Source organism: Peromyscus maniculatus, chromosome 5 (assembly GCF_049852395.1).
Source record: "Peromyscus maniculatus bairdii isolate BWxNUB_F1_BW_parent chromosome 5, HU_Pman_BW_mat_3.1, whole genome shotgun sequence".
In the NCBI taxonomy this organism is placed as follows: domain Eukaryota; kingdom Metazoa; phylum Chordata; class Mammalia; order Rodentia; family Cricetidae; genus Peromyscus; species Peromyscus maniculatus.
This window is the reverse complement of record NC_134856.1, coordinates 33,715,295-33,736,548: the sequence shown is the minus strand read 5'-3', so window position 1 is coordinate 33,736,548 and position 21,254 is coordinate 33,715,295. Positions and strand designations below refer to the sequence as shown.

Below are 21,254 nucleotides of genomic sequence, written 5' to 3'. Positions count from 1 at the left end.
TGTAAAATCACCAAATCCTTTTGCAAACTGGCATCTGAAATTAAATAAACTAAAATGCCTTTGAAAGTGGGATCTACAAATTTCAGAAATACTAGATCTTTCATGACAGAAAAACCTTGATGCATTTCTGGTCAAATTTTATGGTAACATGCTGAACAAATTAGATCAACTAAATTCAAATATATAATTTTAACTCAAAACTCCCAGGGGGACACTAAGTTATCTTTATAAGGAACCAAATAATACAACATCTCACATTGTCTCAATATGGACAAGGATGGAGAGAACAGAGTTACTTCCTCCCACCATAGCTAATATCTAATAACCACAACCCATGTATCCATTGAAGGACCAATGGATGTTGAGATGAGCTGATTATCCTGGGCTGCTTGGGTGGCCCAGTGCAGAGTAACAATCCTCAGAACAAGAAAGCAGGGTAGTTGTAGACAAAGAACAGAAGTAGACAGAGCAGAGTTCTGATTGAGAGATGAGAGAGGGTGGTCTGAAGGCATCACTCTTCTGGCTGGGAGATAAGAAAGGAGCCACAACAATAACAGTATGTGGCCCCTTGAAGCTAAAAACCTTAGGAGAGAAGTTGTTTCTGGGGCCTACAGAGGAAACAAGCCATACACACACCTTGACTCCAGTCTATTGAGAATAATTTTTGACATCTAAAAAAGGGATTTTATTATCCCACCAACACTGTGGTGATTTGCTGCAGCAGCCATAGGAACCAAAGTGGTGTCCTTCTCACAAGAGGAGACATGTCCCAATACCTTCCAGGCATGCCTGGAACTGTACACAACAATGAAACTTGAAGTTATGATGCTTTTTCCTATACATACACAAAATGAATTCCTTTTTTCATCTTAACTCAGCACTTCTTATGCACTGAGGCCATAACTTTTGAAGTTTGAGAACAAAATGTGTGCACAGTAGTAATAAGCACGTCTCTCTTCCTCCTTCTCTCTAGTTTCATGCATAGAAGATTTATTCTTACTGTACACATCAGCAAAGTCAGCTTAAAGGCAGCACTTCTAAGCTTTCCTCCAGTCTATCAAAACTGGCAGCATCACTATTCCTGTTTGGTACATTATTAAGCACAACAAGGACTAATTGAACAAAAGCAGTATGATTCTGCAGTGCAGCAGTCAGATAATAAAGGTTTCTAACTGACTGTATTAGTCAGGGTTCTCTATAATCATAGAACTTATGGAATGAATCTCTCTGTCTCTCATATAAGAACAAGGTGTAGGTTTGGCTTGTTCCATATAAATCTATATGTATGTATATATACATACATATATATTATATATACACATATATTATATATTTATACACATATTATATATATGGAATTTATTGGAATGACTTACAGGCTGCAGTCCAACTAATCCAACAATGGCTAGTTATAAATGGAAAGTCCAAGAATCTAGTAGCTGCTCGACCCCATGAGACTTGGTGTCTCAGCTGGTCTTCTGTATATACTGGAATCCCAAAGAAGTAGGCCCCAAAGCCAGTGAAGGAATGGATATGCTGGCAAGACAAGGGCAAGCCAGCAAAGAACAAATGACAAATTCCTTCTTCTGTTGTTCTTATATAGGCTTCCAGCATAAGGTGTCACCCAGATTAAAGATATCCCTTCTAACCTCAAGGTCTGGATTAAAGGTGTGTGTCATCCAGACTCAAGATCCAGATCAAAGGCATGTTGTGTTCTTGCCTCAAGATCAGGATCACAAGTGTACCCTCCATTTCTAGATTGTAGCTCATTCCAAATATAGTCAAGTTGGCAACCAAGAATAGCCATCACACTGACCATGAGTGGGAAATGTATTATGTTGACACTAATGACCAAAAGAATGGTTCATATCCTTAAAGGACCAAAGCAAAGAGTGCCACACTGTACCATACTTCAAAACTAATGATATAGAGAAACAACTTATCACTATGTAGCCCTACTTGGCCTGGAACTCAGAAAGATCCACCTGCCTCTGCCACCTGAGTGCTGAGAACTATGTTATACTGATAGAATGAACTATTCAATATTTTCAAATGTTTTCGTGGGGGTAATTAAAACTACAATTAAGGCAGGCACTGTAATTCATAGAAACTAGGCTTTCTGATTCTGTCAAAAGCCAAGACTTACAGAAAATGCAGTAAACAGATACTCCAGTCATTTTCACTATTCAACAGGGAGCCAATGTTACTTTAAGATCAAAAACTGGGTACAGAAGAAGCAGAGATCATCTCAGCAACCATCTCATACCCCATAAAATGGTCAGACTCCATTACTCTTAATGAGATTCCTAACTCAAGGCACCTGCAACTCTACTATGTGTCCTGCAGCCTGAGAGCTATTTAGCACCAATCATCTACTTTCACATTCTCATTCTTTGTAAGATTTTGTGTAAGCTCAGCACCAATTTTTATTGTCTGCTAAGAAAGCTCTTTAGTTTTAATTTATGAAAAAAATTAACATAGCTTTGGGTGATGTTTTATCTGCATCCCCCAGTAAAGTTTATCTGAGGATCAGAGGAAAAAGCCAGCCACTATATTAGACACAGAAGTCAGGCAATGGTAGCACATGCCTTTAATCCTATCACTTGGGAGGCAGGGATCTGTCTGGATCTCTGTGAGTTCAAGGCCACATTGGGAACAGAGGCAGGCTGTTCCAACATAGTTAACCATAAAGATCTGGAGGTCTGTACAGACAGACAGGAAGTGACAAAGCTGGACAGGGAGAGGAAGTGATGCAACTGGGCAGAGAGAGGAAATGAGTTGGTAGAACAGAAAAGAATATAGGCATAGGTATACAGTCTCATTAAGAGACTGAAGGTCAGTGAGATGAGGCTGGCTTGTGGCTTGTCCTATTCCTCTGATCTTTCAGCTTTAACACCAAATTCTGGCTCCATGGTTTTTTTTATTAATAAGACCATTTAGCAATTCATCTACATAGCCTTTATATTATACTTTCCATTTCATTTTACATTTACCATCTTGTATTCATATACCCCATAATAACCTTAGGAAGTGATACATTTGGGCCATTGGCAGGAAGACCAAAATGGGCTTTGCTGCTATGGAAGCTTCCACAGCAACCAGTCCCAGGGGAGAAGGAAACCATGTCTTGTATAGTCTGGTCTCGGGAAAAACTGGCAAGAAGATCCCTGGGCTGAGGGATGGGGTGGTACACATGAAGCTGAGTAATCAGTTACATTTTAGCAAGCTCTCATCTACACTCCATGCCCCCTTTCCCATAGGCTATGTGTTCTAACTTAACAACTCTAGTTCTTATTCCAACTCTGCAAAATGGTCAGATGTCAGGACTCTTTCCCTTTCTGTTGAAATTCACTGGGATGGCTGTCAAACATATTCAGGTGGGAGGCTTCTGCTTCAATAAGAATAAAAGGAGCAGTCAACAGAAGCTTTAGGAATGCAAAGTATGAGTGCAGGCTGAAATCAGATCAGAAATTAATGTCCTACTCTTGTTCAAGACACTGGTTATAAATGACCTGGACTTTACATGCTCTGGAGACATCCAACTTCAAGCAACACCCATAACCCTCCCTTGTCTTGCCTCTCTAGCCAAGGGAAGCATCTGCACTGAGCTGGTTACAGGTTATCACAGGCAGCAGATGTGAACATCATAATGAATGGCTTAAAGTCTCCTTCTTCCACATGTTGGCAACCCATCAAGAGCTGACCATCTGCCCCTGAAGTTCAGAAAAGAAAAACCACACTGCAAATAAAATCCAGCAGGCCCAAGAGGAAAAGTGGGTCTGGGGAAAAGTAACAGGATGGTCTCAAGTAAAATGAAGGTGTGCCTGGGCACAAGTGCTCAAGTCCAAGAGTCAACATCACCACCACATTGAAAGATAGGCTGTAGAGCAGTGGCCTGGGATCTCACTATCATTGAAGTTCATAGCACCAGGAATCAGGAGTTCCTATCCCTCTCCTCAGACAGCACTCCTCACAAAATACATCCTAATTCCAGGAGGAAGGTTGAGAGTTCAGTGTTCATCAATGACTACACAGCAAGTTCTTGGCTAGCCTCAAGTAAATAAGACCTTGCCTCAAAAACAGAAAAAGAAAAAAGAAAAACGGCAGTAAAAGTGTGGAAGGAAGAACCCTTCTCAGTAAACAATTATTAAGGACTCATAAAGAATTAACGTTGGGTTGGACACTAGTACTAAAGTGATGAGTCAAACAGGTCTCTCCTACAAGAAACTCACACAGTTGCAGAAATATCAGAGCAACAAATGCCTCTTGCTATATGCTGGTCACAGCATCTCCACAAGGGATCTGACATCGGAGAGAAATGGCAATGAACATGGGCACTGAAGGCGCTGTTTGAGAAGAAATCTACCTGTAAAGAACTACATAAAGGGCAGAAAGAACAAAGTGGAATTTAAGAAACAAAGTACTTTTCCCAGGGAGGTCACTGAGGCAGCAGAACCCCAGTGAACACAAGAATGGTTAAGTTTCAGAGAAAGGGAAGAGTTAGCAAAAGTACCAGGATCACTGTCAGAAGTTCATCTAGGAGACAGTGGTGAGATCAGCTGCACTCAGCACCTGGGGAGGGCACATGTACTCACTCACACACGCCTTCACCTGGCCAACATTTGAAGACCAACATTGAACATGACGATCAATTCTTCTCCAGATACCATCACAGGTGCTGGAAGTCAGCAATAGACACGTGGTGTCAGGAAAGAAAACAAGGAGCCATGAGTAAGAAGGGAAATCAGCACCACTAATGGAAGATCTTGAGCACTGAAGTTGAGATCTGATGATCTAAGTCAGATGGACTGGGAAGGCAAAGAGAGGATGACAGGACCAAGAGTGTCTCTGAGGAAGGAGCAGAACACACAGATAACAGCAAAGGCCAGGCTCTAAAAGAACCCAGGGTGGAAGATACCAGGAAACAATCCAGGGAGACAAGGGCAAAGGTCAGAGTGGTGCCCTGGGGTAGCTCTGGACATTCTCAGGAAGGAAACACACACACACACACACACACACACACACACACACACACACACACACACACACACACACACACACACAAAGGGTAACAGAGAGGAAACAAAAATCACATCTGCTGGGGGCCAAGCCTAGAGTGTAACATCTGAGGGACAGAGGGAATGAGTGGGGAGGGAGGGTGACTAGGCCAAAGGACAAGACAAAACAGGCCAGGGCTGGAGATGCTCACTCACAGGGTAGAGGAAGAAATGACAATTAGTGAAATAAAAAGTTGAATTAGAAACCCAAGACTTAAATAACCAAAGAAAATACACCCAGGTAGCATTTTCCTCCTGGGTTTCCTTGGCCTTCTTGAACAGGCTCCAACAATGAGTAACTCCATGCCTGGTGACCTAATGGTTAGAACTGGCATTCTTAACTCTCATGAGTCAGATCTTGATTCCATAAAGTTTATGTACTAATCCTGGTTCCATCCTTAGAATCATATGATTGTAAAAGCACCTCCTTTTCTGTTTATAGCTCTTCCTAATTAGGGAAGACTCTAGTTGCTTCCAATTCAGTTATGTCTGACTTCTAGTATAATACACTTGTATTATAGTGAATGTAGAAATGTTAGTATGCCAAAACAGTGGGCTTCATTTTAACAATATTATTTCATGTTAAGGAGACTAAAGCTAAGGGAGGAGAGAGACTATGCTCCAAGTACCCAGCTATGCCTGGCTAAGCTGACTTCACAGCCTGGGATGCCTGATTCCGTTCTATGTTCTAGTCTCATTGTGCCACTCCAGGTAATCAACTAATCAGACTGCTAAACTTTAGTATCAAGAATATCTGCAGCTCAGAGGAGAATCGGGGCTCTGCTCTCAGGAGACCCATTGGAATTAACCAGAGTTGGAAAAAACCAAACCCACTGAAAACATGAATCATACTTCCATAAATTCCGGCAGCAACACTCTGTTATTTATGGCACCACCTACTACAAAGCCAAAGCTTTAAGGGTGTCAGTCAGTGGGGTATAGGGAGCACTGGTAATGATTAACAACTGAGAGAAGAACATACATACAGATCCTCTTTAAGGACATTGCCTGCAGCGACAGGGTACATCACAAAAAGATGACTTTTGACTGCTGGTGGCCACTCAGTCTCCTCTAGAGTCTATAGATCTCAGAGTCAGGTCACACAGGTCATCTTAGATGATTACCACTATCTCAGGACAATGAACTTCTTCAAGTTTCTCCTAGGGGCATTACACACCCTCTCTGGACAGCTCATTTCAGCCAGGCACAGAGCAATCTTCATTATGAGGGGCTGGACATCTGACTTCTGGCCACATCACTAGTCAAAGTCAAGGGCCATAGGAGCTGTCCTTATTTCATGCCCCAGTGACATGGACTGTTTCCTGAAGCTGATCCTGTGCATGTTGAGCTCTGTGTCTCCAGGGTAAATATTCCAATTCCTTCCTGCTTATGTAAACAACTTGAGCTGACAATGTTGTTCACCTATATCTTCCTAAGCATGCTGACTTGTCTATAGACAATGCTTATAGTGTACAGCCTATAAATAAATGCTACAAGCTAACTAGTGCTTAGAAAGTGAAGATCCATAGGCTTTGTCATTCCTACTAGACATTTTTGCTACTGTGCTCATGTCACCTAGCACTTAGCAAATGCAGTTTGTGACTCAGAGATTCGAGTTTATTCTTAAGTACTATGCTAACAAGTAGAACACTCACATCCAATCTGGCTGTGCTGTTCTAAATATTGCCTTTATTCTTAAATTTCTCATAATTTCCTTAACAATCTGGTAAGATCATTATATCAATGACTCCAGACACTCCATCAGCTGTGGCTGGACCACACACTTTGATGCTTCATAGCAAATCATAAACAGATAGCTACAAACTCCCCACAACCTAGATCTCCACTTTGCCATCAAGGGGTATTTTCCTTACTAGCTTGTAACCAGAAAAAATATATTACAGAGTTCAAGGGTAACTATAAAGTGCCAAATTCTCCCCTAAGCTCTGACTACAGTGAGCATGTTTTGTGTTGTGATATTAAGGCAAGTAAACACAGGTAATCCAGTCCGAGGCAATGCTCTGGAATGAGGAAGAATAGAAGGATAAGATGGAAGCCTCAAACGTTCTCCATGTAGGAAATGCTATCTGGAGAGGAGCCAGTGCAGAGAAGTCAACCAAGGGAATGGAGGAAGACCTAGGAACACAAACATCATCTGAGCAATCTGACCCAACCCTGCCTTCACCCTATACTGTCTGTAACTCTACTGTATTAATCATGTGTACTAGTTACTTTTCTGGGTGCTGTGGCCAAACACTTGACAAAACAACCTAAGGAAGGAAGGGCTTAACTTGGGTCAGTTCACTTAGATTCATTATTGCAGGGAAGGCATGGTGGCAGGAGATTAAGGCAGCTGGTCACATTGCACTGCAGCTAGCAGAGAAATATGAACACTTGTGCTCAGCTTGCTTTCTCCTTTTTATTCATTCCAGGACCCAAGATCTTGGAATGGTACCACCCACATTAAAAGTGGGTCTTCCCATCTAAATTAAACCCATCTAGGAACTTCCTTACAAACATGTCCAGAGGTTTGTCCCCTAAATGACTCTTGATCTCATCAAGTTGGCAAGCACTAAACGATCTCATTAATTAATACACCCCCCCAAAATCAGTTTAAACTAATTTGTGCCACTGAGCATGAATTAAAATTCTATAGTAGTATTCCCCCAGTGTTACACCTTGCATGCTACAGTACCAACTTGATAAGAAAGGGATACAGGAACACAACTGAATGGCAGTTAAGGCCCAGACTCATGAATGGGAAAGGTACTGAGAAAAAGTGACTATAGAGTGGTCAGGATTAAAAAGGACACACATATCATCCCCAACTCCCCCACTGCTCAGGGAATGTCATGGAGGAAGAATTGGAAAGAACATAACAGCTGAAGAATAAAAAGAAGGGCCATGAACAATGGTCTTAGGGGCATGACATGGCCATTGACACCCATAAACTCATAACAGCTACAATTGCTTACAGAGAATCCACATATGACCAAATCAGTAAATTCATTCATAGATGGGGGAAGGGCTCATGAGGCCACCATAGAGTACAGCTAATGGCAGAAGAAAGCAACTAGAGGAGAGAAAAATCATTATTGTTACTGATACATCCACATTCAGGATAGCCCTAGTTATATTCAGTACATTACAAGAGAAAACAAAAACAAAAGGAAGAAAAGTGGCACAGAGACTTGATAGGAAGAAATGGGGATTGGTGGGTATGAGCAGACGATAAGGGAGGGAAGAGAGATGACTGTCTATGGTGAATTATATACATACATAAAACTATCAAAGAATAAATTAATTTTTTAAAACTGAAACAAAATTAATTCTATACAACTTCAATGTATAAAGGTCATGTGGCATCTAGTAAAATTCCTTGCCAAAATCCCCATAACTTCAGTCTACAGTATGGTATTAGAAAAAAATCTTAAGCTCTTGAATCTAAGCTGGGCTCCATCCTGACTGGCTTGGAGGCCTTGGGCAGATCAACAAAGCTTTTACACTGTATGCTTCCCATCTTTACAACAGGGTCATTCACTGTACTATAGATAACTCACTTTAAAAAATGATTCTGTACAATATCTGGCACACAGAAATGATAACAATGACAGTTGTTTATATTGTCAATATCATTGTTGCCTTAACATTGTTATGCTAATTTTAAAATATTTTTGATAATTCTTTTGAACATTTCACACACAAAAAAAAAAAAATATATCTTGATCATATCCATCCCCACTCTCTCCTCCTCCTAGATTATTATGCCAATATCTCTAGCAGTTTTCCTGTATTGCCAAAAGCCTGTTTTCCCTTTGATTATTACTTTTCTCTCATTTAGTTTGCTATGCTGTGCTTTGCTATGCTTTGATGTGGTATGCTGTGGTGAGCTGTGTTCTGCTTTGCTGTGGTTTGTGGTCGGTTTTGGTTTTGTAAAGGTATCATCATGTTAAGCAAAGCTGAAATTCAAGTCCTTCTGCCTCAGTCTGTACTGGGGCTTTAGGCATAGTCACCATGCCCAGTCACATTTTCACATCTGGAACTGAACTAGCCCTGGGTGCCTCTGCTTCTTTCATAAAGCCCCTCTCACATTGACTCAGATGAGAAACTTTCCTCCTAGCTTCGCCAGGATCACCATCAACTCACCACTTTCCCTCTGACCCCTCTGCAGAAAGGAGTCCCTCACTGCCAGAGTACAATTTAATCTATTAAAGTTGTTTAGATGAAGTGTCTGACCAGTCTAGGGATGTTGCTAGGAGAAGGGGACAATGACAGGGGTGTGACACGGGGCTCCTGCTACAGGCTAGGAAACATGGTTCAGCTGTGAAAAGCAATTGATACTCTTTCAGAAGACGGAAGTTCAGTTCCTAACACCAACATTAGGCAACTCACACTGGCTGTAACTCTGGGTATCTAGCACCTATGACCTACTTGGACATCTGCACATACTCGTTTGCAGACATACATAACCACAAATAATTAAAAACAATAACCTCTGTTCAGCAAGTGCATAGCTCTGTCATCTTTATATTCAGCCTTGCTAACTCCAGCTCCGAATGTGGAGCCAAATGCCTAATTAAAAGGTAGCCTTGAGCTGTCAATAAAAGTATGCACAAAGGAAATGTTCAAACACATAGTAGTGATTTTGTTGAGACAGACTGTCATGTAAGGTTTTTTGTTTTTTTTTTTATTTCAGTGTGGGACAAATTAAAAAAGGAAGTCTCCACATCCACACCATCCTTGCCTCCCACCATGAAGCAGTGACATAATCACTGACAATCAGGACATCACACCACATTCAAAACTGCTGGCTAGAAAATGGTAAGGCTTGTCTTTCCTGCTCATTTCTGGAAAGAGGCAGCAATGGTCATTTGCTTTTATTTGATCAGGGAAGGCAACTTCTTTGCTTCATCACCAAGTTCTTTTTGTCAGTGTGAAGGATAATCTTTCATCCCCAGCCTCAAGTCTGACAGCTCCCACAAACCTCTCCTCCAGTACCCTGCCTTCTCTATCACAGCACATACACCTGTCTGTATCCATGAGACAGTGTATGTCTATATCTGTTATCTTCATATTCTCAGCACTAGGTTTACTGAGGATGTCAACAAGCAAGAAAATGTTGAATGAGTGAACCTACAAATAACTAGATGGATGAATTAATAAAGTATCTGGTTTCAGGAAACCAAGCCATTTACCAAGGCTCAACCTTCTCCCCTGTGTTTACACAGGGACAATGTGACCAAACAGGCTTTGGTCATGTCTATCCACGTCCTGCCACTGCAGAAACTTATATTTTAGTTTTAGTTTAGTTTGTTCTTTCACGCCTCACTATGCTGACCTCCTCCAACTACCTGTGGGAATGCTACACATCATTTCCCCTGACAAGCAACATTAATCCAATATTTTACCCGAGAAACACTAGGGCTTCCAGGCTCTTGCTAAGCCTCTATAACAGCCGGTATTCTTTTGCAGCCCCCTCCATTTTCCCCTTCACTTGGCTTTTGTTCTTACCTTCAAAGCTCCCAGCAAACAAGTAAATCCAGGTGATGGCTGGGATGCAGAGCAAAGTCAAAGAGGCAGCCAAGAATTTCCGTCTCCCTCTGCAGATTCCCAGCATCCTTTCAGAAGTGGCAATTTCTAATTCCAGAGCTGTGTCTCTTTCCAAAGCATGAAGTCCTCAGCATCCCTCATAATACTTTCTGAAAGGAAAAGCAGAAGAGCAAAAGCTGAATCCCATCATGATGAACAGATGGAGACAAACTACAAAAAAGATCTATCCCAAAGATCCTACGAAGACATTACTTAGGCCATGGCTTCCTGCTCACCTTTTATCACAAGAGATGACAGATGATGCTATAGTCTTGCCTCTCAAAAATGAGATACTGAAATAAATGATGAGGTCTACAAGGAATCTCTCTCTATCTCTCTGTCTCTGTCTCTCTCTCTCTCCTAGCTAGAATCTATTATAAATAAAATATCAAAACTAGGTCATAGGCTGATATCAAAAAATACAGTGTCATGAGTGACCAACTGAAGAACATGATCCCCAAGAAATTTATATGGACCATTGATTAAGGAAAGAAAAATGTTAATTGAGCCATGTGTGGTCAACATGGCAAACAGCTCTTGTGTTCCTAATAAAAAGGACCATGAAAAGTAGCTGAAGAAGAATGAAGAACACACCTAAAGGAGAGGAGTTTGGTCAGGTCACAACATAACCTGCTGAAACTGGTGCTGAGAACCTAAAAATTGGGAATTGTCTGCATAGCCCCCCACTGTGGTAGATCTAAAAAAGATAGAAACAGATGAGAATGGACAAGGATTAACCAGCTTGGACCAGAATAAATGAGCCTTAGACGAGGACAAAATGGCAATGATGGAGTAAAAAAAGAGAAAGGTTGAAAGGGATAGAGTAGAAAGCCCATGATATTTCACCTCAACATTTACACACACACACACACACACACACACACACACACACACACACACACACACACACACACACACAGTCTCTCTCTTCCTGATGACTGCTGATATAGATGTAGAACTCTCAGCTACCTCTCCAGGACCCTGTCTACCTGTGTGCAGTCATGGTTCTCACAATCATGATAAAGGACTAAACCCCTGAACTGTAAGCCAGCCCCAATTAAATGCTTTTCATTATAAAAGTTGCTGTGATCATGGTGTCGCTTCCCAACAACAGGACACTGACTAAGACAGAAATTGATACCAGGGAATAAAGTATTGCTGTGATTGGCCCAACCACGCTTTTGTTTGGAGGAATGTGTTTTGGGGGACTTTGGATTAGGAAAACTTTTAGCTGGGCTTAATGGGCCATAGTAAGAGAAGCATGGAAGACAGCAGTGCTGTGGGTGATTTGAACTGTGGGGGCTCAACTCAAAAAGTTTCTGAGAATATTAGCATGTGGCCTAAAGACCATTCTTGTGACATTCTGGCAAAGAATGTGGCTGCTTAATGCTGTTGTCCAACAACAATCTGCATGAGGCTAAATTGAAAAGTTTCGGATTAACAGCTTTGGCCGAAGAGATTTTAAAAGAGCTTAGTATTGACTGTGTTCTGTGGTTGTTAGTGGCCAGTTTTATGCTAATCTATAATGAAAATGAGCCAGCTGAGCAAGAAAAAATACAAAATTTACAATTTGAGGAGAAAAAGAACATCAGGAAAAGTTTAAAGAAAAGACAGAACCTAAATGGAATAAAGGGAGTGGGGACCTCAGGGTAAGACACCCAGTTAAACTTCCAATTTGTGAAAAGGAATTAAAGAAAAGTTTAGGGCTAGTGTGGTGACACATGCCTTAATTCTAGTACTCAGAAGGCAGAGGCATGCAGATCTCTAAACTGGATGCCAGCCCTGTTTACAGAGAGAGTTCCAGGACAGCTGAGCTTAGACAGTGAAGGAAACTATTAAAAACAGAAAGATGGTAGAAATATATTTGAACAAGAGGGCCATGTTCCAGCCCCAGCAAGCACCAGAACTTGGCAGCTTTGTCCACATGATTCTGGACTGAGAATCAAGGATACAAGAAAGAGGTTATAGAATCTCCCTCCACAACTAAGGAAAGCCATTGAGTCCAGGCATATTCAGGCGTCCCTGAATGGACGCCTAAAGAGGCCACTGCATGAAGCTGTAAAGGTGAAGCCTGGATTGCCTTGGAGACCCCAAGATATTGGAGATGCTAGAGCTATGGGATATCTGCTAAGGAAAGCTTTCATGTATGGAAGTGGCCCAGGAGAGAGAGAAGTGTGTTGAAGTTAACAAAGCTGAAAGGAGTTTCCAACTCCTTTAGATTAAATTAGAAAAGCACTTTGAATTCAGTCACGAAGACACAGAGATTGGAATTTGCCACCTGGTTTTTAGCCTCACTTTTGTCCAATATTTCCTCACTATGCTCCCTTTCCTTCTTTTTAGAATGGTAATGTACATCCTGTACCATTGTATGTTGGAAGTATGTGATCAGCTTTTGTATTTTGATTTTACAGGGTTTACGACTAAGAGATTGCCATGAGTCTCAAAGAGACTTTAAACTTTGGACTTTTAAACAGTGTTGAGACTGTGATAGACTGTGATAGATGGAAAGTTTTAAAGTTGGACTGAATGTGTTTTTGCATTTTGATATGACTACCAGTATATTGGGGGGGGGCAAGCAGGGAGTAGAATATGGTGCTTTGACTGAAAATGGCCCCCATAAGCTCATAGAAACTGGCACTATTAGGAGATGTAGCCTTGTTGGAGTAGGTGTGCCTTTATGTGTCACTGGGGGTGTCATATGTTCAAGATAGGCCTATTGTCTCTCTCCCTTCCTGCTGCCTAAAGATCCAGATATAGAACTCTCAGCTACCTCTCCAGCACCATGTCTGCCTGGATGTTTCCAAGCTTCCTGCCATGACAATAATAGACTAACCAGCCCCAGTTAAATGTTTTCCTTTATAAGAACTGCCATGGTCATAGCATCTCTTCACAGCAATAAGACACATGCATAACACATATGAATTTAAAAAAAGAAAGAAAGGAAGGAAGGAAGGGAGGGAGGGAGGGAGGGAGGGAGGGAGGGAGGGAGGGAGGGAGGGAGGGAGGAAGGAAGGAAGGAAGGAAGGAAGGAAGGAAGGAAGGAAGAAAGAAAGAAAGAAAGAAAGAAAGAAAGAAAGAAAGAAAGAAAGAAAGAAAGAAAGAAAGAAAGAAAGAAAGAAAGAAAGAAAGAAAGAAAAGCAAGCAAGCAGACCATGAGATCTCATCTCCAGTTCCCCAGTATAGATGTCAGCTGGCAACAGATGGAAAAGTAAATCCAGGTAGAAGAACCACCCACACTAGTCAGCTATAAAAGGCTTCAGATTCTCAAAGAACAGTTGTCCATGAAATGGCCAGTCTGGGTATTCCCTGCAACATTCCCATGCAGCCATTCTGTCATAGCCTTTATATTCTGTGATAAAGGTCTAGTTGAACTGCCTGCTTTCCCACCAGCTAAGGAGTCTCTGATTCAAGCTGAGATTTCCCCATCCCATCACATCCTCCATGCATTCCCTTTCTTTGAATTCTGCAGGATACTTACAGATATCTGAAACTGTCTATGAAAGAAACACACCAAATCAGTCTAACCAAGACAACTGTTAAAGCATCAGGCCTGTTTCCAGCAATCACCACCCAATGGAGCCAATTGGCTTGTGTGTGTGACCATTCCAACAGATTTTCCTAAATGGACTATTTGAAAAAGATGAAAGACTAAAGAAAGGGCTTGGAGGGTGCTGTTGGGACAATACTGAAAAGGTTGAAAAGTACAGCCCTTTTGAGCAATGAATATGACTTGATAAAGTGCTCCCCTGAAGCTTGTTCATGCTGAAGCCTCAGGTGTGGATGTTGTACACCAAGACTCAAGCATCTCTTAGGAGAGGGAAAGTTCATGAGGAGGTTATACTATTAGACAGATATAAGTTCAGATCCATATGCTACACTCAACTTTATCCCTCTGTAAACTGATATGATACTGTAGATTAATTCAGACATCAGTAAAAGTTAGGAAGATGCTGACATTAACATTTAAAATAACACTTATTTTCCTCCTTTCTTCTCTCAATCTACCAAAGGTAATTTATATATATATATATATATATATATATATATATACACACACACACACACACACACACACACACACACACACACACACTTTGTACAAAGGCAGGCCTTATATAACACTTTCATCAGAATTTAAGCTCTGTTGATGGAAAATCCCTTCATGAGTTTGACTTTTAAATGATAACCTTAATGTACAAAAGAACACATTTTTAAGTTAAAAATATCAATTTTTATTAGGAGATACTGCAGGAAGTCAACACAAGAAAAACAGAAGACACAGAAAATAGGCTGGAAAATTACTTCCCAAACATAACAGTATATATATTAACTAAAAAATCCACCCCATAACCAATTCCCCTCCACTGTTGACTGGTGAAGGGAAGTCTCCCTGTCAACCCAAGTGTCCAAGTCATCACTAAGGGCTCCATCCTCAACCCCCAACATCCAATTCCTTAGTCAATTCCTCCTCTATACATCTATTCCTTGGGATTTCTGTCATGGGTCTTACTCAATACAATTTACATTTCATTTACATGGAGATTGAAAAGAAAATAATTATCATTTGTTACATCACAAAAAAAGGTTCAATTTTCAATGGATAGCACAATCACGTGTATCCTTCAGGCCAAAGGAATGAACTTGATATAGTAAGGCAAATATCTATCTAACCAGCCATAAGAATATATTTTGTGAGGATAATAAAATATATAATAGCTACAATAAATATGATGAAATATGTTTCATACACATGAAAAATGGTTTCTATAGTGAAAGTAATTGCTGGGCACAGGACATGATAATTTCACTATATTTTCCAAATGTTATACAAGTAGCATGCATTCCTTTTATAATTTAAAAATATTTAAAAGCTTATATTATGTTACATTATATTGTTTGCCATTCAAAATACCTCAGTACCAATTTGTAGTATATAATTTACATGCTAGATACAGGAAGTTAAATTTTGTGGTACCCTAACTGAAAAGACCCCCCCAAGGGGTGTTTCTTAATCATCACAGGGACTCTAGTCATAAGTCCACATTCCCTACTGCACTCAGTTTTCATCAGTACTAGAAGCTACTTTTTAATTAGCAGCATGGATGAGATGATGTATCATGTGTTCAAGATATGTGGATTGTACAGAACCACTTAACAGGAAAACATAGTAAATATCTATGAAATTAAAAAAAAATTATCTAAGAAAAAATTGCCCCAAACCTTAAGAATAAATTTAGGAACTCAAACTGATACCCTAAGTGCCTGTCGTAAATGGAGAACCAGTACCACTATTCACTGTCCTAATGACAGGACAAATCATGCCTGCCTCTTATACCATGTCATCCCTTCATAGTCAGATGCTATCTTGAAATGTTTTTCATCCTTTCTAGGAGCTGATAAAGACTATTGAGTCCTTGGTACCTCCGTAACTTGGTACCTCCATAAGAATACGATAGTAAGTAAGACTGACCTGGAGGTTATTTGCTTTCCACTTCTGAACACCTGTCTCTCTGGCCCTGGCCACTTTACTCAGCCTCAGATTCATATATGAAATGAATAGATACACCCGTGTCTAGGACCCAAACCTTCATTTCCCATCACCTGCTGCTGCCTGGACCTTTCCTTCCTCACAAATGTCAGCACCATTTACTCCAGTGACTGAGCCAAATATTTGGTAATTCTTAATGCCATGCTCACCTTTCTCACCTTACCCAATCCCTATAACCCTTAAATCCTGCCATTTTTACTTCCAACACATGCTTTAAATACATTCAGGTTTCACCACTTTCTCCTGTTGCCACATATGAGTTAAGGTCACCAACACCTCATACTTAGGCCTATTACATCAGTCACCTAATTCAAATGTCATCTAAAATGATTCATTGTTTCTCAACAGCTCTTAAAATGAATTCCAAATGCTTGGCCATGTCCATGAGGTCATCTGGTTGACCCCTAAAAACCTTTCTGACTTCTTCTGGAATTTCTATATTCTGTTTTCTTCTGCCCAGCCATGTCTGTCTTTTCACCTATGGACTTCACCTCAACACCTCTGCAACTCTATTCTTGATGTCACAAATATGGATCATAGTGACCTCTGCTCCATTGTGTTGTTCCTATCTGTGCAATCTAGAGCTTGGATGCCATCAGCTCAGAAAACTCTTTGCAAATAATGCTATGCCTAAGGAACCCTCCCCAAATTGTCTATCACCATGTCCTGATCATTTCTTTCATAGTTCCCATCAAATTCCAAAATCACACAATTCTCTGAATAACTGTTTTCTTAACAACCACCATACCCACTAGATTTTCATTTCCACTTGGGCATAAATACTAACAGCTTCATCATTGGTGTGTACAGGTCCTAGTTAGGGTTTCTAGTGCTGTAACAAAATACCATGATCAAAAGCAAGTTGAAGAGGAAAGGATTTGTTTGGTTTATACTATTGAAGACAGTAAGGGCAGGAACTCAAACAGGTTAGGAACCTGAAGGCAGAAGTAGATGCAGAAGCCATGAAGGACTAATGCTTACTGGATTGCTTGTTATGGCTTGATCAGCCTACTTTCTTATAGGAACCAGCACCACCAGCCAGGATGTGGCCCAATGCATTGTGGCCCTCCCATATCAAATACTAAGAAAATGCTCTACAGATTTACCTACAATCTCATATTATGAGTGCATTTTCTCAACTGAAGTTTCCTCCGTAGATGACTTTAGCTTCTGTCAATTTGACATAAAAGCTACCAGCACACTACCTGTGGACTCAGGCAGCGATGTATAATGTTTGCTGAACACACAAAGGAATTTGCCATTAGACACATAGCCTGTACTTAGTCTAGGATTCTCTAAATGTGTCTTTTTAAACAGAGGTCTATAACGTAGGAAACAAAATCTGTGCACAGTTCCTGAAGCAGGCCCTCACAGCAATAGTATGTCCTTCAGACACTTTCAGTTGCATGGGAGATCAGCAGCAAAGTTTGTTTTGGTAATTTTCTCTGCCTACAGGAAAGAACACTTCACACTAGGTCTGAAATCATGTGCACATGTGTCTGCACATTACAGCCTATAGCATCTCCTCCTGCAGATAGTCCTTAGTCTAAAAGCATATACAGTATGCCTAGAATAAGCACTAAAATTCAGCTGTTCTTGGTGTTGTAAAGGCCATTCAGGGTCATTTCCTATCATCTCAGCTTGTCTTGATCTCGCTGTGAAATCAAGTTCTCTGGCTGTACAAAAACATGTTCTTTTGCTTCAGAACCACTGTGATGTCACAGATCAACAGCAGTGTTGTCCCCAGAGCTTCCAACTCAGTTTCCCTTCACCTGTTTCCTTCAACTCTGTGGCTCAGACATATTCACTGTCAACAAAGAATTCCACTCATCTTGTTTCTGCAGTATAAAAAGCAAACTATAAAACATGATCTGCATCTGGCAAAGAACTTCATAGGATTCACAAAATACAGGAGTCTGGAGACATGGTTCAACTGCCAGTTGGAACCTGATGGCTAACCTAGCAAAGTCATCTGATATTCTGTGTTTGGTGTGAGAGTCCATGGCAATACCAAGGGCAGCTGAAAGGAGCCAGGAAGAGCCAATGAAATCAAAAATGCACTGAAGGGAGATACGTGTAAGACACTAAGGTATTAAAATTAAAATTGATTGGTTGCATTTTAACCACTTGACCAGTCAGATTCTAGGGCTAGGGAATGCACAAATGACTTCTTGGTTTGTATCTGTGAATCAGAACAGAAAGAGGGAACTAACAATATACGTTGTGTGCTGTTCAGTTTCCTCCAGACCACTTCTTGGTAAAGGGAGAATTACTAAAATGGAACGAATATTCTTTTATCTAAAGAAGGGTAATAGAAAACACTCTAAACTCATTGTTCACTATGTTACTACTCTCAATAAATCAACTACATTCATTGTTTAAAAAGAGGTTGCCCTGTTTAAAAAAAAAAAAACAAAACCTTAAAACAGTAGTACTTACTCTACCTTTTTCCCATAAGTGACTAAAATATGGCTTAAAATATCAAATGGAAACTCTACAAATTACTTTATAGCATTATATATCTGTGTAATGTGATGAATTCTCATGCTTTCCCACCCTACTCCAAGATGTATATGAATGATCAATCCTTGTATCCTGAGTGTCCAAGCGGTATATGCTACCTGCCTGTTAAATCAACGAGCATGTGTCTCTGTTAGTCACTTAAAAATTGTCTCAGTTATGAGATCAACTAAGGGAGAATCATTGCAAAGAGGACAGGAGACAGAAACTAGTTGGGCAGCTGAGGCAGGAAACCCCAAAGCAACAATCTCAGGAATGTCCTTTCTGAAGACCAAAAATATAGAAGGGAACTCTGGTTCCTTATCTCTCTTCTCCAAACTTCTGCCTGGAACATGAACTTGTAATGAAAATAATGCAATTTTGTTCCAGGCATTAATCTCTTCTGGTGAACAGCTTTGGAATTGGATCTCTGGATGTTCATGGAGGAAATGGATTATGTCTATTTCCTGTGGTGATACTGTGCTCCCCAAAATATTGAGCACCCTAATAAACTTATCTGGGGTCAGAGAACAGAACAGCCACTAGATACAGAGGCTAGAAAATGGTGGCACTCACACCTTTAATCCTAGCCTTCTGGAGGCATGGATCTCTGTGAGTTCAAAGACACACTAGAAACAGCCAGGCATGGTGATTCACGCCTTTAATCCCAGGAAGTAAAGGCAAAAAGCAGAAAGGTATATAAGGCATGAAAACCAGGAACTAAGCTGGTTAAGCTTTTAGGCCTGGGTAAAAGCTTACATCATCTCATACCAGAAGATGAATTCAGAACAGAAAGATTCTGGGACACAGAGAGAGGCCATATCCACAGAACTTTTATTATAATAGTTGTTATAACTGCTGTCATTCTTTTTTATTTTATTTATTTATTTCTTCTGTGTATTTTATATCAGGTATCTTAAAAGCTTTAAAAGCTTTAAAAACCAGGAACTAGGCTTTTAGCAGCAGTTCAGCTGAGACCCATTCAGATGAGGACACAGAGGCTTCCAGGTGGAAGAAACAAGATCAGCTGAGGAATTGGCAAGGTGAGGTAGCTGTGGCTTGTTCTGCTTCTCTGATCTTCCAACATTCACCCCAAAACCCAGCTCCAGGTTTGTTTTTATTAACAAGACCTTCTAACAATTCGTGCTACAATTCCCCAATCTCACCCCATCTCCTAAATGATGCTGGAGTCTCCAATCTTGACCTGGTAGCGTTACCACATTATTGGAAGCCACTAGGAATATCAAGGCTCTTTTGAGGCCCATGATGAAAAAGCTATTTACAAAAAAAAAAAAAAAGAATCTACCCCTGACCTTGGGTAGAGCCATGACTTTCAGATTTGCCCCAAGATTACCATAATTCACACTACTATCTAACCCCTAGAGTTGTTGGTCCAGTTACAGGCTGGAGAAATGGCTAAGCAGTTGTATACTGCTCTTGCAGAGGATCTGAGTTCAGTTGCAAGCATCTACATTCAGTGGCAAACAGCCAGCTATAACTTCAGCTCCAGAAAATCCAACCTCTTATGGATTCCATGGGTACTTACACTCACATGCAGATGCACAAACACACACATACACTCACATGCACCTGCACAAACCTATTTGCATATGCACACACAGACACACACACAATTAAAAACTAAATACATATTCTTGAAAACTTAATCCGGATGGGCTTGTTAATCATTTAGCAATGGGATCATCACTCAGAAAGACTACGATACTGAAGAGATAGAAGGAATAATCACCCTCTTAATGAGAATGTGGTTTTCCTTCCCAGAAACCCTAGCCTTGGTGCAGTCACTTACAGAGCCAAGGCCAGTAAACTCTGTTAAGTCAGCCTGCTTTCTGAACCACAATGCAGAAAAACCTCATTTTCTCTTTTTCTCCCCTTTCTTTATATCTCTTTGCTAAACATGATTTCCCTAACCCTCTGGGCTTTTTCAGTCTCTCTATGAAACTACCTGCTTTTCATCAAGCAGGTGCTTGCTGACTCTACTGCTCAACATGCAGTCCTAAGACAAAAACCCCAAGAAGGGACCACAATTTCCCTGTTCACACAAGTGTTTAGGTTCAAATAATCAAATGGTAGCCTACTGCTCTGTCATAATGTTGTCATTCACCTCACTTCATATAATTACATAGGCCTTATATCACCTCACACCAGAAGAAAGATGAATGCAGAACAGAAAGATTCTGGGACACAGAGAGAGGTCATATGCACAGAATTTTTATTATAATAGTTGTTATAACTGCTGTCATTCTTTTTTATTTTATTTATTTATTTCTTCTGTGTATTTTACATCAGGTATCTTGATCCTAATCACTTCCTCATCCCTTCATATCTACTTTCTGCCCCTGTGCACCACCCCCTTAATAAGACAAAACTTAAGAGAAACAAAGGAAAAAAATAAGATAAAATAAAAGGGAAAATAGGGAAGGATAAAACTTAAAACTCTTATCATGGAAGATGTAGTGTGACATTGTGAGTCATGACATGAACCCCTTTGTCAATAAATCTTTACTTGCTAATTTTCACTGCAAAGTCATTGGTCTAGT

General features: G+C 40.5%; 1 protein-coding gene across 10 annotated transcripts in view; it reads right to left on the bottom strand.

The window, feature by feature from the left end:
- The window catches only part of Large1 (LARGE xylosyl- and glucuronyltransferase 1), a 513,859-nt gene that overhangs the window by 367,527 nt on the left and 125,078 nt on the right, over positions 1–21,254 (bottom strand). For 9 of the 10 annotated variants that reach the window (XR_013051265.1, XM_042277521.2, XM_042277520.2 and 6 more), the window contains one exon: positions 10,569–10,756. The exons of the other annotated variant lie outside the window; for it this stretch is intronic. Coding sequence is in view for 8 of the 9 variants with exons in the window: in XM_042277521.2 (XP_042133455.1) it covers positions 10,569–10,674 (106 nt within the window). In the remaining variant the exon portion in view is untranslated. The remainder of the gene's footprint in view (positions 1–10,568; positions 10,757–21,254) is intronic. 10 annotated transcript variants of the gene reach the window in all.